A 17,932-nucleotide genomic window follows, 5' to 3' on the forward strand; every position below is an offset into this window, starting at 1 on the left:
GTTTAAAGGCCTAATGTACTATAACTGACATTAAAACACACTGTATTACTTTTTGTGTGTGTAGTTAACACCATTCAGTCTTTACTGATGTCTCACAAAATCTATCAAAGGGAGGGAAGTACATTTTTTTTTCATTATTATTGTGTTAACAGATACAGCATAAAATTTCCCATTTTAGCCACTTTCAAGTGGTGTTAATTACGTTTATAACATTGTTCTACCATCAACACCATCCATCACCTAAACTTTTCCATCATCCCAATCAGAGGCTGTATCAATCAAGCATTAATTCCCCAACCAGATTACTTTTATGAATTTGTATTTTAATAAAAATATGGAAAGTAAAGAAAAGTGCTTAAGAATGCAGGCTCCAAATCACACTACTTTAATTCAAATCCAGGCTCCATTTCTTGTTAGTAATGACCCCTCAGGCAAGTCATTTACTTCATCAGAGCTTCAGTTTCCTCATTTGTAAGATGAGGATGAGCAGATAATGCACATCTCACAGTGTTCTGTAAGATTACGGAAGAAAGAAAATTAATGGTAAGTACAGGCATGTAAAAAGCACTCAACAGAAGTTAGCCATTGTCATCAGTTCAGCATCAGGGGTCTGAAAACTACAGCCTGCAGGCCAAATTCTACCCACAGCCTAGTTTTTGTAAATAAAGTTTCATTTACAGACTGTCTGTGGCTGCTTTCACTCTACAGTGGCAGAGTTAAATAGTTGCCACAGAAACCCTATGGCCCAGGAAGCTTACAACATTTATCATCAGGCCCTGCTCTATGTAGTTAAGTAAACTCAGTTGGTTTATCATTTTAGAGTTCATGGAGGTATCATAATTAATACTTTACATTTGTAGAGTACTCCACCAAGCATTTTCTTATTGTTTCATTTAATCCTCACAAATTATTATCATCAGTTTACAAATAAGGAAAAAATATCTAAGAGATTAACTGATTTGCTAAAGAACATACCCAGGCAGTAAGGGGTGAAGCCAGGACTCAAATCCATGCCTGTGGAGTTTAATTAAAGTGGTCTGCAGCTATCACATCAATTTCTATTATGCTACTTCTAAGTCCCTCCCCCTTAAATGCAAATTCAAGGAAGAGGGTATTGAATTTTTGTATTGACATTTGATATCAAGGCAGTAATCAATATGTGGAGTAATTATCTTGATAGCTAGTATATAATTTTATTTGTTTTCACAAAATTTATCTTACTTCACTTTTCATTGATGAAGATTACTCAGAGAACATCAAGAAGTATTATCAGATATCATCATCTGCTGAAAAGAAATCAAATGAAGCTACTTCCATCATAAATAACTCTGAAAATACCAGGAATGACTTACTTACCATCTTAGATACACTAACAGCAAAAGGAAACATGTCTTTGGAAAAATTAAAGCAGATTGAGATACCAAATATCCAAATGTTGAATGAAAAGGTAAATATTCACAGTAATATAGTAAAACTGTTTGTGAGTTCTACATGGTATAAATTTCTCTTCAAATGTATTTCCCCTTCTTACATTTTATTTTAAAAGCCTTTCTTGAGTCAAGACCTGATCAAACTTGAAGAGTACAAATTTTGGCTTATTTTTATTTATTATTTTACATCATTTACTATTTCCAAAATAGTATAGGTTATGGATATTTGATCTTCTTGCTTCCTAAGTAAAAGGTCATTACTATTTATAAAATGAAAATTAACATGGAAACCCTAAAAATTTGACTAGTTTTACCAAAAACTATAAGTATAAAAAATGATATTGGCACAATATTGATAAAAAATAACTTAGATATTTATTCAGTTACCTTGGGAACATTAAATGGGTCACTCCATGTACTAAGCATGAACAACTATTAAAGAAACACATGTGAATGAAGCAATGCCCTGCCTCAATGAGCCTGAATGGGAACCCACATGTAGAAATGGTACTCTAGAGAGAGATACATAAAAATAATATGCATAATAGATAATGGCATTTAGTCTAAAATGCTATCATTAGAGCATAGAATTTGTGGAAAAGAGGCAAGGTTCCCTTTGAGATGAATATGTTTATTCATTATTTATTGGAATGGTTAACGTGCTATATCGTGACATAAGATTTATACAGCATTAGAAAAGAACTCTGCAAACATGTTGACTTTTAACATAAAAGATTTCTCCTGCAAGGTGTGTGGAGGACCAGGGAATGTGCTGTGTGAGCTCGTGCACAGTAGGGGAGTGCTCTGCACAGACCCTGAGGGGCACAGACACTGTGGGGGCCCAGACTGTTGGGGCACCCTGGCCCTCTCAACGAACGCCCTCCAGAAGGCCCAAGAAGCAGAATCTGCAATTCCTAATTTGGACAACCAGACTGCAGAGTTCAAGAATCAGATGAACAATGTCTTTTCTTGCTTTATTTTTAAAGTTGTAGCAGTAAAGAAGCAAACGTGTTTGAAAACTGCCATTTAGCTTTAGTTTTAGTTTGTCAGAGCTGCTATGACAAATACCACGAACTGGCAAGCTTAAAAACAGCACTTTATTGTCTCGCAGTTTTGGAAGCCCGAAGTCCAACATCGAGGTATCACAAGGCCACGCTTTCTCCCTGAGTCTGTGGCAGTCTGATGATGGCTTTCTGGCAATCCTCCATCACATGGCGATCTTCTCCTTGTGTCTCCTCCTCTGGCTTCTACAGACTGTGTCCAAATTTCCTCTGCTTAATTAAAAAGACTCCAGTCAGATGGATTAAGGCACAACCTGATTCAATCTGGCCTTATCCAAATAGGCTCTTTGAACATCCTGTTTACAAATGAGTCCACACCCACAGGACTGAGGGTTAGAACTGATGATGTCTTTGTGGGGTACATGACTGAAGCTACCACAGCTTCCAAGCAAGAGAGAATAGATTCTATATATTAGGTGTTGTTATGCCTGGAAATATACAATAAGAATTTTGAAATGGATATAATCAAAGATTTAGAGTTGGATGGGAATATTAATATATTTTCTAGTTTATCCATCTATATATATGTATCTATATGGAGTGGATGGGGCTGTGTGTGTGGAGAGAGAGAAAGAGAAAGAAAGAGGTGAGAGAAAGGAAGGAACTCAAAGTCTATCATTGTAAGTCACAAACTTGTGTGGATATGTTTTTTACAGTAAACACTATATAGAAATGACAGGAATCCTAGTCTTGAAGGTTTGAAAACTAGAGATCTCTCAAAGTAAATAATAATTTTTCATAAATTCTAGGGTATATTGTAAATTCTACTAAATATGCAAATTTTAATGTTAGAATTTTATTTAATGTCGGAAAATATTTTAATGGTAATATGCCCTTATGCCTTTAACTCCTTCCTAATGTTGGTAGGCATGATAACGCTTTAACATTTAAGTATCTGATAATTGAATCTGTAATATTCTTAAATGATCTCATTACATTTCTGATCACATTAATAAATGAGTATCATTTTCAATTACCTAGTTTTCTTTTAGGTGTTTTGAGAAAACATTGTAGACTCTAGCTTTGAAAAAAAGAAGATGGCTTGCTCCCTAGTCTATTCTTTTTGTTTGACAAAATACATATAGAGCCTCTGACGAAGAAGAAAAAACTTTTAAAGAGCTTGTTTACCAATATAAGTTGAATGTTATATTGGTCAGCATTCCTGTTTGCAAGCAATAGAAACCACAACTCCTGAACAAAAAGGAAATGTATGCAAGGACATTTGGGACTCAGAATCAAGAAGTGGATAGAGGGCCAAGTTTAGAATGAGAATCACAGCCAAGGTGATACACACACACGTATATATACACTCGGCGGCGGCAGCAGTCTGCCCCAGGAGACTCAGCTCCTTTGCTCAGAGCCCCAGCTGGTCCTATCTATGTCCTTGCTCTGCTGGTTCCCAAGTCCAAGTTCTGGAGCAAGCCTCAGGTTAGCCAAGCTGGTGAATGTCCCTGCACATAATAAATGTTGAAAAGTTTTGTTTACATAGTTACAATTCTGTTTTGCTACATAGTTTTTCACTTACATGTGATCCTTCATTGCTTTAACAGATACTCATTGAATACCTATTATGGACCAGGCATTGATCTAGATGTTGGGAATACAGCAGTGAACATAACAGATGCAAATACTGGTCTTATATCCCAGTGGTTAAAACAATCCTTGATTGTGTAATGAAAGTTTAAACTATTATATTGTCCCATCTCACACCATTTAAATCAGCCCTGATTGCCACTGTGTTATCAGTTTTAAAAGATAACCCCTGAAGTCTATATTAAAGGAATCTGGTTTAGTCAGTACATAAAAGGGGAACCAGAAAAGGATGGAAAGGGAGGGGGGTGGGGCATAAGTTGTCATGTTGATAAAATAGTGTGCTCTTGTTTAGAAGGGGAAAAGGGCCAGAAGAGATTGTGGGAGAATTCTCAGAAGTCAGTTGTGACAGAGGATGGATTGCAGAGAAATGCTTTAAGAGTGAAGTAATTTAACATTCTCTCTCTTTCTGAACATGACATTGTGTAATCTACGCTGGGATTTCATCTGTATTTCTTGGTGCTTTCCTATCCTAGAGTATTTATTTCCAGGAATTTTCATTTTACTGCTATCCACTCTTACTGCTGTTTTAAAGTTAACAAAGTTCTAGAGAATTAAGGAAAAAATCTTTAAAAAACAGAATTAAGATACATATTTTTAGTCATGTAAATATTTCTTTTTTGTTTTATCATTTGCCAGTGATAATAATTCAGTCTTTTTTCACAAAACCAGTAGGGCTCAAATTAACCAGACATATTTTGTAGGGAAAATAGAGATTTTTTTCCTAATTATGTTTGATCCTAATTAGCCCTACTTCTGTCACTATTAATTCATTCAGTTAAGCTCAGCTTGTTGGAGACATTGTCCTATTGCTTTTTATTTTTCTCCGCCTTTTTTGTTGGAATCCCAAGAAAGAGTCCATGACCGTTCTCAAATCACACAATTAAGAATTTGCACTTCTAGGTTGCAAGCCTTTTAGTCCTATCATTCTTCCATTGAGTGTAAAAAGTGTTCGGAATTTATCTTTGTAGCCTGCTCTCAGTTCAAACTCATTTATTAAAAGGGGGAAGGCTTTCTTTTTAGCTTTCAGAGAGTGCATTACCTGAATTTGAGGAATGTTTAGAAGAGGAGCTATTTTAAATTATGTAAAAGAAAATGCTCTTAATTTATTAAACGTAATGATCATAGTAAGTAGACCTAAGTAACTTTGTGAAAATTATTGGTATTATAGAATGCTAAAATCTCATTAAAACAGAATTTGTGTTTTAGATTTGTATCAGAAAAAGTCAACAATACTAGGTCAATATTGTTTTCAAATAATTTTGATCACTAATAAAGTTCTATAAGATCGATTCGTTTTAAGAAAACATATTCATGAAACAGATAGTAGTCACTTTTTAAAAGCCTTTTAAAATGAATCTATGGCTTAATTATCTAAATAATTATCTAAATAAAATATTTAGTTTTTAGTCACAGTTTTATTTGGTTCAGCTAAATAATTAAACATCACAGAACGAGCCTAGTTTTTTTTTTTTTTTTTGTATTTTCCTCATTGTTGTGTTTTTTCTTGTTCCAGATAAAAAACATAAGAAAATTGGCAGAAGTCTCTGCAACTAATGCCTTACAACTAAGTGAGAAACTAGGGGATATGAAAAACCGAAGTGAATCTAAAGAAGAAAAAATGAATCTTTTAATCAAAAAAATGAAGAACTTCTTATTAGGTATTTTTTTTAAAATATATTAGGACCAGTTTTTGTTTCTTATTTTTTTAATGTGTACTCAAACATCATAACCAGTTCCAAATTATATTAATTGGAGATATCATGCCTAAGTCAGAAACATGCATACACCCCTTGGTTTAAAATTTCTTAATGAGAATAATCCTAAAATATTAATTGTGGGCCAAAAAATGTATGGCTTACTGAATAATATTAATTTACTAATAAATCCCAGAATTTAGTTAAAAATCCCAACAAATGAACTTGGTGTTTAAAGTTATTGTTTAATTTCATATATGTTATATAAATATTATATAACTATATAAATACATTAAAATTTAAATAAATATTATATAACTATTTATATTTTTAAAAGTCCAACATGATGACTCTATGAGATTCCCTAACATCAGGTATCAGTAATTTTCCCTGCTGACAAGAGAATATGAAATCAAGATTTGCCAACCTTTGGTTTGTAGGTCAGATATTATAGTGAAGTGACATCCAAAAAATTGACTATTAAGTATTATTAACTACTATTGACTAATTTCCAAGCCTATTATTGGATTTCTGGTTCTAAACAAAAGGAACTATTTGATTCATTATTCATCATACCTTGTTTTAAAAGAGGTTTGCTTTAAACTCCAGTGAAGTATCAGTTAAAGATAAAAATCAAGTAATGCAACTGAAGTTGATCTGAAACCTCAGCCCCACAAATAATGCAGTTTGGGTACAGCGCTACATGTAATTAATGCCAAGAGGCTTTGTTTTCTGTAGCCATTTTCCAAATTCAGTCATTTAACACTCTCCACGTGAGTGAATCAACAACCATGATGTCCATTACAGTTTCTGCAATCTCTTCATTATCTATTTAAGACCTATAAGAGACTCCTTCATCTCCGTGTCTCTAGAGATTGTGTTAACAGATTCTAGTCCTGATTTTCAGGATAAGAAAAAATTAGGCAGAAATTAACTTTGACCAAAATAATCTGCAAAAATGAAAGGGGGGAGTGGATGAGTAGAATCAATCTACTGGACATTCTTTTTATTTAAAAGTAAATTTTCAGTGAATTCAGTTGATAGATTGGTATTGATTGATAAGATCCAGGAACTGGTTGAGGTGAAGAACACTTTAGCTATTTCAGCAGATAGAAATCAATTCAGGCACCGAAACAAAAACAAAATCAAAACTGCCAAACCGGTTGAGTGAAAATGATGGAATGTGCTCACGAGCCCCAGCAGTGGTCCCACATAACCTGCTTTCTCCCTAGTTCACTCAGTTACAGAGCCCGCTCCCTTATTATTCCTCTTTTTTACTGTTGCTGAATAAAATGCTAATAGAAATTTCACTTTAACCTGCGGAATTGAAAAAAATTTGTCCAGATTGTTACAATGAACGTTGGAGCAGGCATGGAGAAAATCCTATTCCATAAAAGAAATGTCCCTCTGGTCAGGGTCCCAGGACGCTTGGTACAAGAAGCTTTCCTGCCCTGCAGATCCCTCCCCTCACCCATCGCTTCTCCTCTTTTACCAGCTATAAAGGCCAAATAAAGTTGCCATTAAATTATATGGCACCCACACTATTTGGCTCTCATTTGGAAGCAACTATAAAGTTTTGTGGTTTCAGTTCCTTGTTATCAAAGTTGCGTACCACTTCTCCTGAAAGTCCTATATATAAAACTTTGAATTTATAATCTCAAATTGATGAATGAATAAGTGATTGAAGTAAATTCACTTTTCATTAGAACTTTTTTAACAGTTATCATTTATTTAAATAGCCAACTCCCTGAGTCTGTTTAAAATAAGATTTTAATTTATTCATAAAAAAAGTTCTAGTCACATTTTTTTCAAGAACATCACAGAAAGTGAAATTTTGCTATTATATTAAACAAAATGGCTAAAGCAAAAAATGACTGCAAAAAGGGCCTATACCTGTGTCGTGTCACTCAACAGCTAAAAACCTTCGATTCCTCCTGAATGAAATCTAAGTTTCTTAGCCTCGCATTTAGGGACATGTGTGATCTACTCCCAGGCTTTCCAAATACTTGCTCTCCCCATTGACACACACCATGCTCCAGCCAAGAATGATTCATGCTTTGTTTCTTGTACCCTGAGCTTTTGTTTTGACTATTCCCTCAGCTAAGAATGTCTTTGAATCCCTTAGCATTTCACCTTATATTTATCACTTTTGTTCTTAGATTATCAATACTCATGTATAATGACATATTTCCTCACTTAATAGTAAATCCCTTGAGGATAAAATCCATGTCTAATCCATTCCAAACTTCCCCCACAGGGCATTGTGCATAGTGGGTACTCAGTAAGGAGCTGGAGGGTGGCAAATGGTTGTTACACCAAATACCAACAGTTCACCTTCTACTTCACTTCTCAAAGGGGGCCAATTTTATTTTTTATTTTTTGAAAATTAGGGCATAGATGTATTTCAAGGTTTCTGTATAATAGTCTATTCATATTTCATTTATTCATACTCTTTTCTGTATTTTCTCATTTAGTTCTCAAAATAGGCCTTTGAGTAGTTGTGTTAGTTATAGTTATCCAATTAAATATAGGAACAAAGTTGTGAAGCTTTTTAATGTCATGGAAGATTAGAATCAAGTTTTGTTTACTTCAAACCTAGTGCCTCCCCACTGTCTCATTCAATGTGTTGAAATTTTAATGACAACCATCTAAACATTATAATTGCTTTTGAATGTATAATAATAAACAAATCTTGGGAGGACATTTTTATAGAACATGCACAATATCCCAAGTCTTTATTTTTTCATTTTTCCATAGTGTATTTATTCAGCAAGTAGCACTACTCAAGCAGTGTTTCTTTCAGTCAGAAGAGGAAGTTGAAAATGAAGAGTCTAAGGGGCATATATAATCTAATCCCTGCATTGCAGGAATACATAATCAAATGCAAATCTAAGTGACTTACAATTTGTTATGGTTATATTTACAAAACACAGTGTCTGATAAGAAGACAGTATTTCCTAAAACCTGCCTTCTTATTTAAGAGGAAAATGCGCCTCCGGAGGACATAGAGAAGCTTGCAAACCATGTATTTGAAATCTACCTACCAATTACTTCACAAAATCTAACCAAAGAACTTGACAAAATAAGGAAACTTATGCAACTCTGTGAGGACTACAGGACAGATGAAAACAGGCTAAATAAAACAGCAGATGGAGCCCAGAAGCTTTTGGTGAAGGCAAAATTAGCTGAGTAAGTATGATATTAATATTCTCATCTCACTCTAACATATCATCTTCTAAAAGACCATCTGAAAAATATTTGCTTAGGGAGCTATAACATTCAAATGAAATTACCCTCCAATAGTTCAGTGCCATATTGAGAGCTAAGCTCTCTTTGTATGTGCCTCAACAAGCCAGGCAATTGGAAAACAGGGTACACATATACTTGCCTCCTGTTTTTCTTAGACACTGAACAGACTCCAGGGGTCAGTTACCTCTTTATACCAACATATGCCAATATATGCCATATACTAATTATATGCCAATTGTGATGGTTAAGTTCATGTGTCAACTTGGCCAGTTTATGGGGCCTGATTGTTTGGTCAAACAAGCACTGGCCTGATTGTCAGTCACTGTGAGGATATTTTGCGGACTTAAATTACCAGTAAGTTGATTGCATCTGTGGCTGATTACACCTACAATCAACTAAAGAGGTTGCTTTCAACAATGAGAGAAGCCTCATTCAATCAGATGAAGGTTTTAAAAGAAGTAATGATTTCAACAGTCAGAAGAGAGAATTTCCATCCCTACTTCAGCCAGTCAGCTTCTCCTGGGGAATCCACTGAAAACCTTCATCAGGGTTCCCAGCTTGCAACCTGCCCTATGGAATTTGGATTTACCAATCCCCACAGTCATGTGCGACAATTCTTATTAAATATATATATATATATTTACAGGTATCTCTTGTCCTGTTTCCCTAGAGAACCCTGACTAATACATCGGTATCTTAGCAGGTGGTGGGAATATTGATGACTTTTTCCCTTCTTATTTACCGATTTTTGGTGCCTTATAAATTTACTCTACTGAGCAATACTTAAAGAATATGATAATAAAATATATGGGTCATGGGGAAATAAAAGAAATGATTACTAGCACCAAGAAGTAATACAGAAATTAAATGATATGGGGGGGACGTCATGAGGAGGCAAGGTTCTGCAACCCCATAGTACTTGTAGGGGAAGAAGTTTAGAAATGAAAAAAGATATTACCACTGGAAGGAGAGAATGGATTGGGTGGGGAAGGAGGTGTTTTTCAATTTAACTAATTTTACATTTACTCTGGGCTCAAACATTTCTAAATATGCCTCTGCAAGGACTTGGATTTTTCACTCACTCGGTACACATCTTCCAAAGGTGGTTTTGAGCCCATAGATCTAAATATCTGGTGCCTGTTGAGTTGAGGTGAGCTGCTTCTCTAAAACAGACTGTATCACTTAGAATGCTTGTGATTTTAACCTCTGACTGGGCCCCTGGGCATCCGGAATGCCAAGGAAGATTAAATAAACCTAAATAAACATCCTGAGAATGTAGGCCCTTAAGTTCCCTCTTTGCTCTCACTGGAGTCTTGACTCTCCCACTGCCCACTCCAATAAGGATGTAGAGAGTGTTGTGGAGATTTTGAGAAATGAGGGAACTGAAATTGGCTGAGGATAGTTTTTACATTTAAAGATTGTTACTTGATATTCTCCAAACTTCTTTGCTTATGACACATTAAGAAGAAACAACACCTGTGCTCTTAAATTTCCATATCTGGCAAAATCTGCATCTACTGGGTATGCATATATATGTGTTTTTATTGGCATTTAAATATACCCATTTCTCAAAATGAACACTTCAGCACTTTGCCTTAAAAGTAATTCAAATTTACTTTATAAATAAATCAGTAAATTTTTCAGTTGAGTTGAATGACCTCTCAAGGTGAAATAAATGAATAATTTTATATTTATCTAATCTGATATGTTAATATCTTACTTTAGGAAAGCAGCAAATGTTCTAGTAAATCTTGACAAATTGTTGAACAAGTTGCAACTAGTTCAAATCACTCAAGGAGGGGCAAATTCTACCATCACACAGCTGACTGCTGAGAGAGCAAAAATAAAAAAGAACACACTGCAGGTATTTATCGTCTTAGAATTATCCTGAATTAGATTTTAAGTGTGGAGATAGCACAGTAGTTTTTACATATGTCAATGTCATGCTTGCCTTACCTGTCTGATGGATTATTGTGAAGACAAAATAAGATTGTGGTAGTACCTTGCATTTAATTAATGTTCTAGGAGCTTTCCCAATGTCAGTTCATTTAATTGCCTACCAATCCTGGGGGACGGGCAGGTGCCACTGTCAGTTTGTAGATGAGGAAACTAAGACTCAGGGAGGTTAAGTGACTTGCCCAAGGGAACACAACTAAATAAATGGTAGCTTTGAAGACAGAGTTCATTCCAGTGTCCTAGGGCTGCCGTAACAAATTACTACAAATGTGGTGGCTTAAAGCAACAGAAATATATTTTCTCACAGTTCCATAGACTAGAATCTGAAATGCAGGTTTCGGTAGGGCCAGGTGCCCTCTGAAGGCTCCGGGGAAGAATCCTTTCTTGCCTCTTCCAGCTTCTGGTGGCCCCAGATGTTCCTTGGCTTGTGGCTGCAACACCCTAACCTCTGCCTCCGTCTTCACATGGCCTTTTCCCTGTGTCTTTCTGGGTCTCTGGGTCCAAATCTCTCTCTCCTTTCTCTTATAAGAATACCAGCCATCGGATTTAGGGCCCATCCTAACCCAGTATGACTTCATCTTAACTTAATTACATCTGCAAAGACTCTATTTCCGAATAAGGTCATATTCAGAGGTACTAAGCTTAGGACTTGAACATGTATTTCTGGGCAGTTCAATTCAACCCTCTGCACCAGGGAAGGGAATAGACCTTTAAAAGTTCACAAATCACTCTTCCCGTAAGCGGTGCGAGGTGATCTCTGAAAATGGTTCGCTACTCACTTGACCCTGAAAACCCCACAAAATCATGCAAATCAAGAGGTTCAAATCTTTGTGTTCACTTTAAGAACACCCGAGAAACTGCTCAGGCCATCAAGGGTATGCATATTCGAAAAGCCACCAAGTATCTGAAAGATGTCACATTACAGAAGCAGTGTGTGCCATTCCGTCGTTACAACGGTGGTGTTGGTAGGTGTGCCCAGGCCAAACAGTGGGGCTGGACGCAGGGTCGATGGCCCAAAAAGAGTGCTGAATTTTTGTTACACATGCTTAAAAATGCAGAAAGTAATGCTGAACTTAAGGGTTTAGATGTAGATTCTCTGGTCATTGAGCACATCCAGGTGAACAAAGCCCCCAAGATGCGCCGCCGGACTTACAGAGCTCATGGTCAGATTAACCCATACATGAGTTCCCCCTGCCACATTGAGATGATCCTTACTGAGAAAGAACAGATTGTTCCTAAACCAGAAGAAGAGGTTGCACAGAAGAAAAAGATATCCCAGAAGAAACTGAAGAAACAAAAACTTATGGCTCGGGAATAAATTCATCATAAATTAAATGCAAATTAAAGCAGAAAAAAAAAAAAAAGTTCACAAATCAAAAATACAAAGAGTTAATATTTGCAAGGATTTTATAACTATGCATGAACTCTCAACAGCTTTCCTAAGACTGAAAGAATATCTTACCTAAAAGAAAATGTTCCATCCAGAGTTCTGGAGAACCAAAGTGATGGATTAACCCCTGTGATGGACCAGGGGAGAGAACCTGGCAGAACAGGACAGGATCCAGTCCCGTCACTAAGCCTCTTGGTCCTCTAACACATCCCCTTCCTAGCAGCTTGGGGGTTACTCCACTTCTGTTCTTCGGCTGTGTTTTACATATCCACCTAAGTGAACCCTGAAAAGAAAAGTGGCAACAGAACAAGGAGCGGTGCACAGGAAACAAAAGGTTTAGATATAAAGAAGTTGTATATAAATATATACCACAGGGAAAAAAAAGAAAAGACCCCCAGGCTCTCCCCTTCTAGGCATATGCTCTAGGACAGGGGTCAGCAAACTACAGTCCATAGGCCAAACCCACCCACTGCTGCCTATTTGTGTAATCAAAATAACAAAGTTGAAATAAGAAGCAAGTATAAGATGTTCATTATTTTTTGTAAGAGGAAAAAATTGGAAGCCACATGTATCAACTAAAGAATAGAAAAATAAATTGTTGTGTATTCAAAAACAAAATGTTTTAATGCTTGGTAAAATGAATGAACTAGAGCTATGCAAATTAACCTAGATGATCTGCAGAAGCAAAATTTCGAATTTAAAAAAATCAAGTTCCAAAAATACACAGCATGATATATTTATATAAAGCCAAAACATTAAAAATACTATGTATTGTTGGGAATACTACATGGAAATGACAGATCTAGGTTCAGGATAGTTACCTTTAGAGGAAGAGGAGATAAAAGGGCTCTGGTTGTACTGTCAATGCTTTACTCTTAAACTGGGGGGTGGGTACATGGATACTTATCATATTATTTTTTAGACCTTTTATATGTCTGAAATATTTTATAACATTTTTAATAAATGGAACAAAAAGAAAGGCATTCTTTTCTTCTCCTTTATACCTAGCTTATTTTCTGAGAAGTTACTGTATCATTTATGTTTTTATTTGTTTCTTGTTACATGAAGAGAATTTTCTCTTTCAATACAGGCTGAAAGTCAAGTCAAGGAGGCTAAGAAGGAGCTGGACCTAGCTAACGAACAGTCAGAGCTGGAGGATGGGCTTTCCCTGCTTCAGATCAAATTGCAAAAGAATCGAGACCAAGCAATTAGTGCAAAAGCTCAGGCTGAATCTGCCCAACGCCAGGCTGGGGAAGTTGAGAAGGTCATTAGTCCTACCACTGCCACCAAGAGCAGACAACAGTATTTCTTTGAAGGATAATCCTTGACATTTGGCAAACCTTTAAGCCCAGAGTTTTCTGCCGTTTATCAGCATTTCCTTTAATACCAGTCCATGACTTGTGTAGGCCCATAAGGAACCTAATGGACATGAAGGTTCTTGAGCAGTGGAAGACTTTCTCTGTAGAAGGCAGAAGTCCTCTTGGCCAAATCATGTTGGAGCATTTCCTCCCCCATCTACCCAACCTAGTATTCTTAGTCCTGTCCTGGTCAAATAGTTCATACATCAAATTTTTCCTGAACTTCCAAATTCAGTTGAATTTTCAAATTTATGCCATTTATCTTTATTGTATATATTTGCCCTTTACTTGAATTAAATGACAAAATATATAAAGAAAATAAGTGAAAGTCACAGGCCAAAGTGTGTAGATCAACTTAGAAGAATCAGAATATGGTAATTAAAGAGTCATGGAAAATGGCCTAGTAATTTAGATGGCTGAAAGAACCTATCAACTCATTTTATTAGCAGGAAATCTGGTTGGTCACATTAATACAGTAACTTAAATAAAAGAAAAACTGTTAAAGTGTTGTTACAGTCGGTCCATTCTGTTGTTTTTAATTCCTAATGTTCTGGGTCAATTTTCCACTGACTTGAGGGTTGAGAACATTTTCTATGGAACAGAGGTTGAGAAAAGTGCTCCCTGCCCAGCAAAGAGCCCATTCCTGGCTCTGGCCTTTATTCATCTTAACTTTCTAGGTTGTCAACTACCAGGTCAACCCCAAAGATCTCCATTCTAATTTCAAGGGAGATCTTCATACCCAACACTTCTGCTTCCCTTCCTGCTTTCCTACTTACTGATTTCTCCGTTATCTTTTTGCCAACCAAATAATGTATCCTTGCTGCTTCTAACTCTTCACCCACTCTGTCCTTCATCTCACATGTACAACTTCTTGACCCAACTGAACCAAAAATTTGTCAAGGGACTGGGTCATTTCTGTCTTTAGCATCTCCCACCTTAATACAGTGCAGGGCAAATAATTGGCACTTCCTAAATAATTGCCTTATCATGGAATAATGACTGATATTCCGCAACAAGGAAGTTGTATTTTTTTAATTAAATAAAGCGGAGTTTTTCAATCTGTGAAAACAAACATGGAAATAAAAGCCTGGCTAGAAATATAAGAGTGACTCAAGCATATTGACTAGATCATGGTGTCCTCCATCATCCTTTTATGATGGTAGCAGGAGAATCATCATATATGTGTGCGTACTCTGTAAATATTTGCTGGTGATTGGAGTGTTGCTCTGTTACAGGAGTTTGTTGAGCTAAAAAACCAATATGCTATTCTTCAACATAAGACAAGCACTACAGGACTGACAAAGGAAACTTTAAGAAGAGTGAAACAGCTAAAAGTTGTGGCAGAAAAATTGGCTGGAGATACAGAGGACAAGATCAGAAGAATAACAGGTATCTATTCTTTTCCACCCACGCCACCAATTTGACAGTGGCATCATCATACTCTACCTTCCTGATAGAATTTACATTAATTCCAGTGTGTCATTGACACAGTGTAACCACATCAGTCAACTGAGGAGAGAGAAGTAGGAACTGGGCTTGTGCTTTGGGACTTGAAGATAACAGACTTCTTGCATGGTTTTACCTAGAAGGGTGGGAAGGAGCATCAGTTCCACATTAATCAGAACAAACTGAGATTACCTTTGGTCACTTTGAAATGCCTATTTTAACTCAATGGTTCACTTTTTTGCCGCCCCCCCCCCCCCACACACACACACAGGGGACATTTGGCAAAGTCTGAAAACATTTCTGCTTGTCACAACTCAGGAGTGCTGCTGGCATCTAGTGGGTAGAGGCCAGGAAGTGATTAAACATCCTACAATGTGTACGACAGCCCCCACCACGATTACCCTGCTTGGAACGTCAATAGCGCCAAGGCAGGGGACCCTGTCCTAAACTATGCTGAATATTTTTCCTCTTAGGCACATTACTCTTTGGGGATCAGTATGATCTAGAATCTAGAGTGCTGAGTCATTTAGCATAGATCTGTAGGTAGGTTACTGAAAGGAATCATATTCTGGACAAGAATTTTGATCAAAATTGAAATTCTGATGCACATAAAGTACAGAATATATACAACTAGAAAATTCCTCAAAATCTTTTTCCCAAAATTAAAATTCACAGTGGTTTCTCTGGGCAATCATCATGTCCTTAACTGCCTCTAAACCACAAAGAAAAGATCAAATGACAAATGGTATGGATTGACTCTTGGCTATATTTATTATCTCCAAAAACTTTAAATTAAAGTATATTCATTTGGCATATAAGTAACTCTCAAAATGTTAAAATAACAAAAAAACTCCTTACCTATAAATACTTCTTTAGTATAAAATGCATCTTTGGATTCACAACCACATATCATCACTATGACATGAAAAAAATGAAAATGCAACATAGGTGCAGGCAGGAAAAAGGAAGCCCAAACTTTGTAAACGTTAGTTATGTCCTTGGGGACCTGGCAGGGATGTGGGGTTTGGGGAGTGAGGAAGAAACCTTCACTTTTTATTTTTATATAATTGTTTTAGAAGTAGTGGGCTTGAAAGTAAATATTTTTTTTCATTATTCATGGTAATAATATTTTTTAAGTGGAAGGAAAAAGGAAAGATTCGGTAAGAGAGTCAGGATGATTTTTAATTTATACTTCAAAGGCTACACCATGAAAATCAGTTCCTGTTTTTCCCAGACCTTGGTCCTTACTATAGGAGCCAAAACATGGGAGGATAATTCTGTCTTATGCTTCACATCAGGGTCCAAATTATTTTCACTTATCCCCATTGACTGAAATTTTTATAGTTCTTGAAATTTAGGTTAGAAGAGAAATATGTTTGGGTATTTCTCAGAAAGGTTTAAAATAATGCATTCCACTTCCTTTTCCTCTTCTCACTTTAAGGCTGAATTCACAATTCAACAAGATAGAAAAATAAAACATTGATTTGGCTGTTCTTCCCTCCTCTGCCTCTTGGGAAGGGCTGAATTGCATGGACTGTGCTTCTCTCTCACGTGTTAGTAAGAGGTGCCCGTGGAATCCTAGTAAGGAGTCTTTGGCAGCACCGAGCTGAGAGAGTGGATAATGGGCCCCAGCTGCAGCTAGGGCTCTCTCCATGGAGCCTTGGGTCATTTAGGGTCCAGCAAGAAACAAAAAACATGCTTGGATGGAATCCTGAATAATGTATTTATAAACAGAGTTGTCTCGGTTACCTATTCATTGCATAACAAACCATCCCAAATTTTAATGACTTGAAACACAGCCATGTATTATTTTTCATGATTCTGTGGGCTGTCTGTCTGGTTCTTCTGCAGATCTCACCTGGGTTACTCAAGCAGCTGCATCCAGCTGGCGGGTCGGTTGGGGGCCAGGCTTGGCAGGGATACCGAGCCTCTATCTACATGTCCTTTCACCCCAGGCTGCTTAACAGCACAGTTGTTTCAGGGTCCCACAAGAATGCAAGCAAAAGCTGCAAGGCTCTTGAGGTCCTACAACATCATTCCGACCACTTTCTGTTGGTCAAAGCAAGTTGCAAAGCCATCCCAGGCCAGGGGGCTGGAGGTGGGGTGGTAAAGACACTCCACTTCTTGATGGGAGGAACTACAAAGAATGTATGATGTATGACCATTTTTAATCTACTGCAGGAGCTAAGGGAACCAACTAGGGGTGTTGAGGGCTTGGGTGACTAGCAGCAGTGAGAAACCATTAGCATACCCAGGCTTGAAGGGGAAGAAGTGTTACGAAGGCCTTAATGAAGAGGCCACCCTGCAGGAGCTAGATTGGGAGATGTAACGACTGCCAGAAGCCTGGTGCTGAACAGGGACAGAGACCACTCATCCTTCCCGCCCTCTGGTCACTTGTCTGCACCACCCATCTGCCAAATGTGAATGAAAGCCAAGGGGCAAAGGAGCCCAGGAGATGTCATCCATGGAGGTTAGCTTTCCAGGAAACAGAGTAGGATGGAGAATGGATCTGCGGCAAATGAGACAAACCAACACAATCATAGTAACTTACCTGGTAGGAACATGGGGGTCTTTTTTTCTTTCTTTTGGTCCAAATACCCTTCCAATGTTGAATCCCCTTTTCAATCCCTATATTTCAAATGACCTATATTTGAAAGTTTCTAGTGACAAAAATCTCACCAACTTTTACAGCAGCCATTTAGTCTTTGAACATCTGTGATTACTAGAAAGTTCCTTTTTATATTCAGACATGGAG

General features: G+C 36.9%; 2 protein-coding genes across 2 annotated transcripts in view; both read left to right on the forward strand.

Annotated features, from left to right (window-relative positions):
• The window catches only part of LAMB4 (laminin subunit beta 4), a 93,783-nt gene that overhangs the window by 74,168 nt on the left and 1,683 nt on the right, over positions 1 to 17,932 (forward strand). The window contains 7 exon segments of the mRNA XM_037837461.1: positions 1,242 to 1,447; positions 2,179 to 2,391; positions 5,598 to 5,742; positions 8,760 to 8,967; positions 10,753 to 10,891; positions 13,464 to 13,637; positions 14,967 to 15,120. Of these exon segments, the coding sequence (XP_037693389.1) occupies positions 1,242 to 1,447; positions 2,179 to 2,391; positions 5,598 to 5,742; positions 8,760 to 8,967; positions 10,753 to 10,891; positions 13,464 to 13,637; positions 14,967 to 15,120 (1,239 nt within the window).
• On the forward strand, positions 11,731 to 12,332 carry LOC119534911 (60S ribosomal protein L17-like). Its single transcript, XM_037837462.1, has one exon. The coding sequence runs from the start codon at positions 11,747 to 11,749 to the stop codon at positions 12,299 to 12,301; it is 555 nt and encodes a 184-aa protein (XP_037693390.1). The 5' UTR covers positions 11,731 to 11,746; the 3' UTR covers positions 12,302 to 12,332.

Source organism: Choloepus didactylus, chromosome 5 (genome assembly GCF_015220235.1).
Source record: "Choloepus didactylus isolate mChoDid1 chromosome 5, mChoDid1.pri, whole genome shotgun sequence".
Classification (NCBI taxonomy): Eukaryota; Metazoa; Chordata; class Mammalia; order Pilosa; family Megalonychidae; genus Choloepus; species Choloepus didactylus.

Excerpts from the sequence above, each read along its gene's own strand:
- LOC119534911 (XM_037837462.1), top strand. The coding sequence starts at position 11,747 with ATGGTTCGCTACTCACTTGACCCTGAAAACCCCACAAAATCATGCAAA.